A 10972-nucleotide genomic window follows, 5' to 3' on the forward strand; every position below is an offset into this window, starting at 1 on the left:
CCAAAAATGAAGGGGAAATGTGTGTGCGTCCTATGGGGCGAATGCAGGCTTTCGCTGAAGCCTGGAGAGCGAGGGGGGGTCGGTGCACACCGACCCCTCTCGCTCTCCAGGCTTCAGGAAGCTATCCGCTAGCCATGGGAGACACAGCTCTCCCACAGCTAGTGGAGAACTTGCCGGCACCCAGAAGCTTGGAGCCGCTGAGCTCAGCACGCCCCAAGCTTCGGGCTTCGCACAGCGCTCCGCTAGCCGTGGGAGAGCTGTGCGACTTCGCGCTGGTCTCCCAAGGCTTGCGGATTGCTGCCTGTTCTGGGGGCTGGGGGAAGATCGGGCTTCCCCCGCCCCAGCCCTGCACCTGGGGGGGAAATAATTTTTTTTTCTTCAAAAAAACTAGGTGCGTCCTATCGGCCGGTGCGCCCTATGGGGCGAAAAATACAGTAAATTTAGAGTGAGTTTTCTTTGTTCTCCACTTATTTATTTTCCCCCACCCCACAAAAAGCTGTGGTTGCATAAGTGAAAGAAGTGTAAAATGTGAGTTGCCTGTATTTACCAAAGTGAATCAAGTACAAGAGGAATTCATTTTAAATCCGTTGATTTTATTTCCCCCCAATATATACTTTAAGGCTCCAATGCTCAAAGCATGAATGAGTGACACCAATGAGCTCCAGGCTCCTAAAATTTTTAATCTACTAGATTTTTAGAAATAGTTCTGTACAGCCAAGGATTTAATGATTTTTGTAAAAAAGATTAAACCCTAAGCGGCCAATAGTGCAGCTGCAAACCTGTGTGGGGTTTGGGGGCATCAGCCCAGTAGCCTAAAAATGAAGCTTTTCCTTTGTGTCTGCACACACTTTCCTTGTTGCTCTCGGGTTTCCAAGTACATTCATAATTAAACACCATTTTCCATAGATGGTCCAAAATGCTTTCAAAGATGTTATTTTCAACACGTCTAAATATCCACAGCTTAAGCTTATTCTATGTCTTCTGGTCTGACAGGATGGGGTAATGGTATAATTGATTTCTTCTCTGTATCTCTGGACAGAGCTTTCCTCATATCTGTGGAAAATGATTAATAACATATTTACAACATAATACACTTCAAGTGGCCGTCTATTTCAGTGGGAGAAGACTGAATACAGTGGTGCCCCGCAAGACGAAAAACTCGCTAGACGAAAGGGTTTTTCGGTTTTGCGTTGCTTCGCTAGACGAATTTCCCTATGGGCTTGCTTCGCAAGACGAAAACGTCTTGCGCTTTTTTCTTAAAGGCGCTTGAAGAGGCGCAGTTGCGACGGACCGTGCTTCGCAAGACGAAAAACATCGCAAGACGAAAAGACTCGCGGAACAAATTATTTTCGTCTTGCGAGGCACCACTGTACTTCTTTTTGGTCAGTTGTGCCCTTACACTGGCTTATCATTCTACTCGAGATCAAGAGTGGGGAACCTCCAGCCCTCAGGTCTCTCTGTCTAAGCTCAACTCCTCTGCCTAGGAGCCCCTCGAGAGCTCTGGCTCACAGCTTCCTCAAGTGATTTTGCCTGGCTGGAATGAGTCCGTGAAGGGTGGAGAGCAGGCTTCTGCATGCCTGGAATACACACTGCCCCACACAGCTCACAGTCACACCTCCTGTTCCACCCACTTTGGGCAAAAAGCTTTGCTCATCCCAAGCAATTTCACATTTTCATTTTAACGGCATGGGAACTTATTACATCACAAGGACTGTCCAAAGTGTCTCTTTCTGTACAACACTTACCATAAGCATCTTCGTCAGGCTCCCCGTTGCTGGCAGAGTAGTATTCTAGCACTGTTCTGTACACGCTGTAGCCTAGTTGTTTGTACATGTTCACTGCAACCTGATTTGATACTCTTACAAAGAGATCCACAAAAAATCCGCCCTTTCTTCATTAAGAAAAGAAAATGACACAATAAGACAAAATAACTAACAGAAAACAGCATAGTTTGTAAGAGGCTACATAGGGATCTACATAAAAAAACATAAGAATTAAGCAGTGAACAATGGGGGTGGGTGGGAATTCTGCACTAAACAGGCAAGCTGACAAATAGGCCATGCCTCATGACAAACCATGTTTACATTTAGTTTGTCTGAACTGGCAAACCAGAATAAGGGGCACTTCTGATTTAGTATGATGTTTGTCTTGATAATCTGTTCAGGTTGCTGCTCCAGCCTCCAGAGGCCATTGAGCCTTCGGGTTAGAATACTTTGGAGCAAATGGAAAATGAAACCAAGAAGCAGCTCCCGTTTTGCCTATTTGTCTGGATGTTAAAACAATGGTTTGGAATTGGCACAAACCAAAGTTTGATTCCATGACTTCATTTGGCTGTAACAAACTATGGTTTGCCTTTAAATAAATGAGCTTCAGAAACCATCATCCTTGTACTTATTTCATTCTTCTGTCCTGATTTATCAGTTTAGAGTTATGTCTGAATTTGCTTTATGAAACTAGCTTATTTCAATATACCATAATTAAGATGAGCCAAGGAGTTCTGGATTCAGGAATAATGTGGAATTCTACTTATTTGATAATGGAAGAGAAAGGTTCTAACACAGCTACTCTGGAGGAAGAAACAGGAGTCAAGTCTCAACCAGGCTCATTTCTGTAATAACAAACCATAGCTTATAATTGCTTCCAAATGCAGCCAGTGTTGTACCACGATGGGACACTAGTAAATTGCAATTAAAATACGGAAATAAAATGAAGTCTTGAAAACCTAGGAATATATCAAACTAAATCTTTGTACATGTGGAACAACTTCCGTGAACATCCCCATCCTCTCCTTGCATAGCCCCACCCCCTGCAAATCTGATCCAGAGGATTTGGGGGGACCCAGAGCAGATTTGGGATGTGGGTGGTGCTGTGGGTTAAACCACAGAGCCTAGGACTTGCCGATCAGAAGACTGGCGGTTCGAATCCCCGCGACAGTGAGCTCTCGTTGCTCGGTCCCTGCTCCTGCCCACCTAGCAGTTTGAAAGCACGTCAAAGTGCAAGTAGATAAATAGGTACCGCTCCGGCGGGAAGGTAAACGGCGTTTCCGTGCACTGCTCTGGTTCGCCAGAAGCGGCTTAGTCATGCTGGCCACATGACCCGGAAGCTGTACGCTGGCTCCCTCGGCCTGTAAAGCGAGATGAGCGCCGCAACCCCAGAGTCAGCCATGACTGGACCAAATGGTCAGGGGTCCCTTTACCTTTTCCTTTAGAGCAGATTTGGAGGACTTACTGGTGGAGGAGAGAAGCAGGAAATTCAGTTTGATGCAACACATAGCTTAAAGTAGGGGAAACAGTGCTGATATAGTGACTGCTATATAACAGATGAATTTGAAGGGCAAACACTGGCATCGGAAGCCCTGCGCCAAGGCTCTCCTCCCCCTGTGCTCCCCCAAGTTGGTTTAGGGAGGGACAGGAAAACCCTCCTAGCACAGCATGTGGGGGGAGCAGAGGGGAGATTCTTCCTCTAGCAAGCTTCTATGCTTGTGCAGATGTAACATTTGTAATTGTGTAATGCTGAATATGGCTCCTCTCGCATTTATCCATTTGCTTTAAAAAAAGTTTTTTTGTTTTTTTACTGGCCCCTTGCTATGATGCCAAAAATTTCCTGCCCCCCTCCAAGCACCCCCTTCCCAATCAGTTTGTAAAAATTGGCCACAACCACTTTTGCACAAAAGGCTTAACGTGGCCTATAGGTCAACAAGGCCCTTCACTCCCAAAATGCCTATTTAACCCTATTTAAAAGAATTTCAATAAATAATTGGTGGCTGGGGGAGGAAATAATTCAATAATATATATTTACCCATGACCACAACTCTATTCACTGGCACATATTTCTCGCTAACGGAAGTACCAGGGAAATATCATGCAGCCAATTATGTGGGAAGAAATCCCAGTGTTCAGTGGGGCTTAGCCCAAGTAAGTGTACACAGGATTGCAGCCTCCACCACTTAGGTAGTCAATGTGGTTCCCTCCAGCTGTTGCTGGATGCCCAACTCCCATCAGTCTCAGCCAGCATGACTGATGGTAAGGGCTGAAGGGAGTTGGCTATTCTAACTTAGATAAAAGCGCTGTTAGCCTTTTATTTGACACTGACTAACCTAACCAGTCAGCTGAGCAGCACCCCAACACTCCTAAAATAAAACTTCCTTATGAAGCACTCCTGACTTTATAAAGCTCTCATTGAGTTGTTTTCTTAGAGTCCCCAAAATAATTCTCCATATAATTATGATGCCTTCAGCTGTTCTCATCAATAAATCTACAGGAATTCAAACAGATCAATACATCGCTAAGAGAGGAAAATATATGTTTATCATGCAGGCATCCCTCACCTTTCTGATATTTCTTCAAGCAGTTCCATCAACTTAGCAGCCAAACCTAGCCGCCGAAATTCAGGTGCAACGGAGAGTGCAGTAACATGGCCATGCCACTCTTCTCTGGCTACTGAACCTTCAGCTTTCCCCATGACTACAAGGAAAAGTAGGATAAAATGGGTTAGTTTGTTTGGACTAGACCATGGCCATCCCACAGAAACTTAGCTACTGGATTTATGGTGTTTGACATAAAACCAGAAAAAATGCTTTACTACAGATGCAGGCAATTAAAAAGGACTCAAACTAGAAGTTGAACATCAGAACTATACAGATTCCAGAATGTCTCACACATAGCAAATTAAGCACTGAACAAAAAGTTCAGAGAGTCTCCAATTTCAAGAAAGAAACAGAATGTTTCTAACTCTTATGTCTCCTAAAACCAGCTTTAAAGTGAATGAGCTTTAAAACCCTGAGCAGGATTTCTAGTGGGTAGAGAGCAGTCTTTCAGGTCAGTACCCTAGCAGACTCTTCTTGCCACCTTCCTATCACTACGAGGAAATACTAAAAATGTATGCAACTCTTTGACTACAGACAACATCAAAGTGAAGTCTGTGATTAGGACTCCAGGGAGAAAGATACTAATAGATGTGGAACTGGGAGAGGTATAAAAATTTGTTGGAACCAAGACTCCCCCATTGGCTTTCACCATTGGAAGCGATGAGTGTGAAAAAGATAAACATGAGGGGGAGGGGGATAACTTATGGAGAACTGATAGTAAGAGAGGGGGGGGGGGAAATGAAGACTTATGAAGAGGTGAAAGGATTTGCTTATGATTGGTTGCACTACTACCAGATCAGTGAAATGTTTAAAAAAAGACTGTAAAATGTGTGGATATGAAGGAAAAGAATCAAAATTTCAAATAGAGGTATTGAATAATGAGTATAAAAATTTGTCTAAAATGTATAGAATGTTGTTGGAATGACATACAAAAGAGGTGAAATCAGTAATGATACATTGGGCTAGAGACTCTGGTTATAATATACAATATGATGATTGAATTATGGAATGAAAGGTTAAAATTTACGGCATGTACCGCGTTGAAGGAAAATGTAATGAAAATGGTATATAGATGGTACATAACGCCAGTTAAATTAGCTAAAATGTATAAAACATGTAACAAGTGTTGGAAATGTAAAGAAAAAGAAGGAACTTTCTATCATATGTGGTGGGAATGCAAAAAGGTGAAAGGCTTATATATAAGGAATTGAAAAAGATGTTGAGATATACATTTGTTAGAAAACCAGAAGCCTTCTTACTAGGATTGGTAGGTAATGAAATTAATAGAAAAGATTGTAAACTTTTCCAATACGCTGTAACAGCTGCAAGAATACTTCTGGCGCAGATGGAAGCAGGAAGAAATTCCAACTGTGGAAGAATGGAGAATGAAACTGACTGAATATGCGGAACTGGATAAATTGACTGGGAAGATTCGATATCAGAAAGACCAAAAGTTTATCGAGGACTGGGGGAAATTTACAGATTATCTGAAAAGCATATGTGATGCACAGACAACGCTTGTTGGTTTTGAAGAGTCTCTGTGAAAAATTAAGAAATATTGTAAAAAAGAAAGTAGGAGAAAGGAAGAGGAATGGTTAAAGGCAATAATAAGTTCAGAAATGCGTTAACAATAGAAATTTTAACGAAAGATTGGCAGAGAAACTGAGGGAAGTAAAAAATTGATGAATGTGAGAGTTAATATGAGTTGATTGTATAAAAATGTTTGGAAAATGAATAAAAAATTATTATTTAAAAAAATAGATGCAGAACTGTATGAGAACAACAAAAGCTATAATTGTAAGTGTATTCACTTCCTAATAATAATAATAATAATAATAATAATAATAATAATAATAATAATAATAATAATAATTTTATTTGTATGTCACCCATCTGACTGGGTTGCCACAGCCACTCTGGGTGGCTCCAAACAGAATATTAAAAACATGATAAAACATCAAACATTAACAACTTCCCTAAACAGGGATGCCTTCAGAGATCTTTTAAAAGTCAGTTGCTTATTCCTTGACATCTGATGGGAGGGCTGAAACCCAATTAAAGAAATTCTAATTGATACTCATACTCATACATAGTAATACTCATACTATATATCAATTAAATTGGGATACATTTGCATATGGTAAAAACTATTACTAAAGCAAGAAGCACATTTTGTGTTTAGAAGATACATATATGGATGTGCTGTAGCCAAATGCACATCAGATGAAGCATTCATTTTGGATGTGTGAGAGAAGGGAAAATACTTTAAGACAGGAGCTGCCAGCCTTTTTGGACCAGGGGGCACATTTCAAATTTTGAGGAAGTACTAGTCACAAAATAGCTGCTATGGGAGGCATGACATATCAGTTAGAGAGAGAACCACCACTGCTGCTTCCAACACACACACACACACGGACAACTTCAGGCTTACCAAGGAAAGTCACTACATCCTGCTGGTCCTGACTATGAAGATCACAAAATATTGGCTTTTGCCCCATACACACAATGATGCTGTTGCTAGCTAATAACAGAGAGCATCCCCTTGAACCACGGAAAATATCCAAGGTGGCCCCACCACACTCTCGCACACACATTCATGCACACACTCACTGATCAGACACACATGCATTGCTCATACATTCATACACACTTCACACACACACCTCTCTCTCTCTGCCCAAGTCCATTTCTTCCTTTGACCACACATTAACAGGTTTATACATACCTCTCTCCCTCACAGATCACATATGTATACAATCTTCTTCTCTCTCTCTCTCTCTCTCACACATACATCTTTTCCTCCGCTCCCAAGTGTTTAGCACCATTTCTCACACAAAGGGGCTTTTGCAAGTTTTTTGGGAGAGAAGGTGCAAGGTGGGAGACGTGTCAGTAAGGGTGGTACGGACAAAAAAAGAACGCGTGTACCTTTTGCCTCATGCTGGAGATTATAAAAACTAGAAAGTTACTTTAAAAAAAATGAAGACTGTGAATCTGTGGGCTCTGGTTCATCCTTACAGGATTCCTGCCTGCAGGTGATGGGCCGGCAACCCCCACCTTAAGATGTTACTTTCCATATGCGGTTTTTATATGCTCATACTAAAACTAATATTAACAAAAGGTTCTGCCCAATTAATCAAGGACATCTTCATGGTTGATAAAAAGCCCTTAAAAACTGAGTAAATGTTGCAGTGCTACTGCCAAATAATTAGAAGGTTATTCAAAGATTGGTCACACAGAAACAAGGAAAATTAACCTACTTACTGTAGCCCATCAGTTCTCCGCCAGGAGCTTCTGCAACAATAAAATACTCAGGCCAGTGAGCCAAGTACTGCAAGTAAAATGGAATTCCATACTATGGAGTATTGCATGTTAAGAAAATATCACCTCAGTAAGCAAGTGGGGGGTGACAATCTGTAGCACATCGTCTATTGCTGAACTCCAACTCCCATCAGTCCCAGACAGCATGGTCAAGGGTAAAGGACTATGGAAGTTGTAGTTCTGTAATATCTGGGGGACCCTAAGTTGCTCACCCCTGAAGTAACTATTTTCCAAACAGTTCTGGTTTTGCACAGTAAAATACTAAAATAATTGTTAAGACTACTGTCTGTTTCTGAGTAAAAAATAAATAACAACAATACAATTTCTGACAATATATCACAGGTAAACAAAGAATGTAAAATCAGAATAAGAAGAATGTTTATTTGCATCAGCCACCAGCCATAGCAATAAAATAAAATTTAAAAAGTGATTAAAAAGATTAATATGATTAAAAAAATTCCAAAACATTTGTATTGATTATTTAATATTTCTAAGAGCCACCTGCAAAATCTCATATTGGGATCTCAGTGGGATCGCATTAAAAAATTTGTACATACATGTCTGCCTTATTGGGTTCTATGGGTCTTCTTGGAGTAAGATATAACAGAATAAACAAGACGTCGAGTTATAATATCAGTTCCTTCAGGCATTTATTTAGAAAGTTATTCAATTAAAAGGTATCTGAAAAGCTGGTCAGGCCTTTCTTTTAAAAAATGTGTTCCAAAGCCAAGTGATAGCTTGCTATTGCATGATAGAATTAACGCTTTGAAAGAATTCTTGTTAGTACATATTGTGAACATTACAACAAAATACATGACATCACTTGATATGGAATGACCCATTTTAGAAGGAAAAGCAATCAAGAGTAAGAACTGATAATTCTCTGGTTCGTCTCCCTCCTCAGCTTCAACTATACCACTATTTATCAGCCCGGCTGCATCCACAGCAAAGAAGGGGCTAATTATACTGATCTTCCTTACAGGCTATTGGATGGGTTACTAAGATACATATTATTTGACCACTTGAAATGTACCAGTTCTAAATAAGTATTGATTACTATGACATTTTTTAAATCTTGGAGACATAAGACACTATATAGAAAAAAGGAAATACAGAACCTCTTACATGAAGTGATTTTAGCTTGGACATAATATTGGAGGAGAACACTGGGCTACGAATCAGAAAGTGTCTCGTTCAATTTTGCCATAAGCTGATTTGTATTATAGGGATAACATCACATACATTTACAATATTACTGTATGGATTACAACTAAACATTGTATAAACAGTCAAAGTGATACATTCAAAATATTACTTCTGAGGGTGGGAAGCTGATATTATTAACTTTCAGAAGAAACTGAAAAGGATTCCTGTTTATCCAGGCATTTGATGGTCAAAAGATACTTGATCCAGGTATTATTTGCTGTGGGGTTATATGACTGTTTTAAATGTTTTAAATAAGTTTTGTTTATTTTAAAAAAATATGATTGTTTTATTATTTTGGTGTTTGCTGCCCTGGGCCCCTTAGGGAGGGTGAGATGGAAATATAATAATTAAATAATAAATACAGCACACTGCTGTTTGGCATCCATACTAACTTCCATATTACAAGCTTCTCAAGGCTGCCCCATATATTGCATTTTTATGGACTGCCCATAGAAGAATAAGGAATGAACGCAATAACAAACATTTCTGTCATGTAGGTAGACACCAGGAATAGCTGCAGCTCCCTGATAAAAATATTCAGGGACAAACATGTTTTCTGTAGTATAATGTATGAAGAGGCTCACAGGTACTGCCATTAGTATTCAGAGGTCTTGAGGCTTAAAAGGATACAGTTTCTGTGAGGGGATCCAAGTTGCTGTGGGAAACAAGAATTGATTAAACACCCAACGTATTACTAGAGAGAAACTTTGAGCCAGTTACAACTGGGTATGGGGCAAGCCTTTCAATCTCTTCCATCCCACACACCAATCTGCCTCTTGAACAATTATTAATTTTGTGATCTACCCTGGGTCTACAACTCAGTTGGTCAGGGAATGAAGTATAACCAAAGAAGAGCAGGAGGCAAGTTCTAACATCCCTTTAATTCCAAGAGATCCTGAAATATTCAGTAGAGGAGAGCTATTTCCTTGTGCCAACTAAATTGCCAAATTTTAAAATAACCCCTGTAGCTGTGCCTTTAACCACAGTTGGGGTTACAGAAATGAGCAGGCGATGATCCTTATCTTTATCCGCAACAAGCTTCATCTGATTTCTGCTCATCAACCTGATGTTTAAAGGTACAAGTAACTGATCAAGACTCGCTGCTGGGCCCTTGGCAATCCCAGGCAAAACTCCATTCCCCTTTTTCTCAGGTGGCAGCCCAAAGAGGCGGCGCGGCAGCGGGCCGGCTCGGGCGTGGTCTGGGCGGCAATGTCGTCCCTCCTTCGCTAGCAGGACCCGGGGGGGCGAGGAAGGCGGGTCGGAAGAGCGCCCTCACGGTCCGGGACAGGCCTCGGAGGGGCCTCCAGGCCAGAGACACGCGCCCCCGCCCGCCCGCCGCCCCGAGGCCTCCGGCTCACATGTTGTTGAATCGGAAGAGGTCGTTGCAGGTGAAGGCGCGCAGCGAAGTCATCTTCTCGCCCGGCGAGGGAGGCGGGGAAGCCGGACGGCAGCCGAAGACCCGGAACCACTTCTCGCCGGCGCCGGGCAACGGCGACGCCACTTCCGCTCCCCCGGTTGCCAGGGCGACCCTTCGAGAAAGAAGCGAAGGCCCAACAGGGGCGGAAGCCACGCCCCCTCGCGTCAGAAGTGTCCACAGAGATAAAAAAAAGGGGGGAAGAAGCGTCGCCCCCCCGCCCCGCCCCGCCCCCCCCCAGATACGCGGCGCCCGAGGACGGCAGTTCCCGCTCTGAAATGTTGGCTTCGTCCCTCTGTTTGTCGAGGTTCTTTTTTCTGTGGGCCACCAGGAGTCTCTGTCGGGGGGAAATTGGGGGCGGCGTGTCGGATTTTTGCTGCCCTGCATATATGAAAACCTATTTGTGGCCCTTCTCCTTTGAGGATGAGCTACATTCAAAGACCCCCCCCCCCCAGCCGGTTGGGTTTCCTCTCCGGAAACGGGTAAAAGGCGGGTCCAGCTGATTTTAAACGGATCCGCATGAATTCATGATTTTTTCATTCAGATTAAATAAAACTGCCGTGATACTGTAGACCATGTCTTAGTCTGTAGGCAGCATCCAAAAAATCACGCATCCACTCTTTCGTGGGGCCGCAATGGCCCGAAAACATGGTAAAAAACACGGATCC

The 10972-nt window shown here is 42.3% G+C and overlaps 1 protein-coding gene across 1 annotated transcript; it reads right to left on the bottom strand.

The window, feature by feature from the left end:
• Positions 1–572: 572 nt before the first annotated feature.
• Positions 573–10406, bottom strand: NAA20 (N-alpha-acetyltransferase 20, NatB catalytic subunit). The gene is made up of 6 exons (XM_081205389.1): positions 10249–10406; positions 9521–9545; positions 7628–7718; positions 4328–4463; positions 1746–1891; positions 573–1053 (listed from the first exon to the last, which is right to left on the bottom strand). Exons 1-6 carry the CDS (start codon positions 10299–10301, stop codon positions 968–970), a joined length of 537 nt encoding a protein of 178 aa, XP_081061515.1. The 5' UTR covers positions 10302–10406; the 3' UTR covers positions 573–967.
• Between the last annotated feature and the right edge of the window lie 566 nt (positions 10407–10972).

This window comes from Podarcis bocagei (assembly GCF_964188305.1).
Source record: "Podarcis bocagei genome assembly, chromosome: 8".
Taxonomy (NCBI): domain Eukaryota; kingdom Metazoa; phylum Chordata; class Lepidosauria; order Squamata; family Lacertidae; genus Podarcis; species Podarcis bocagei.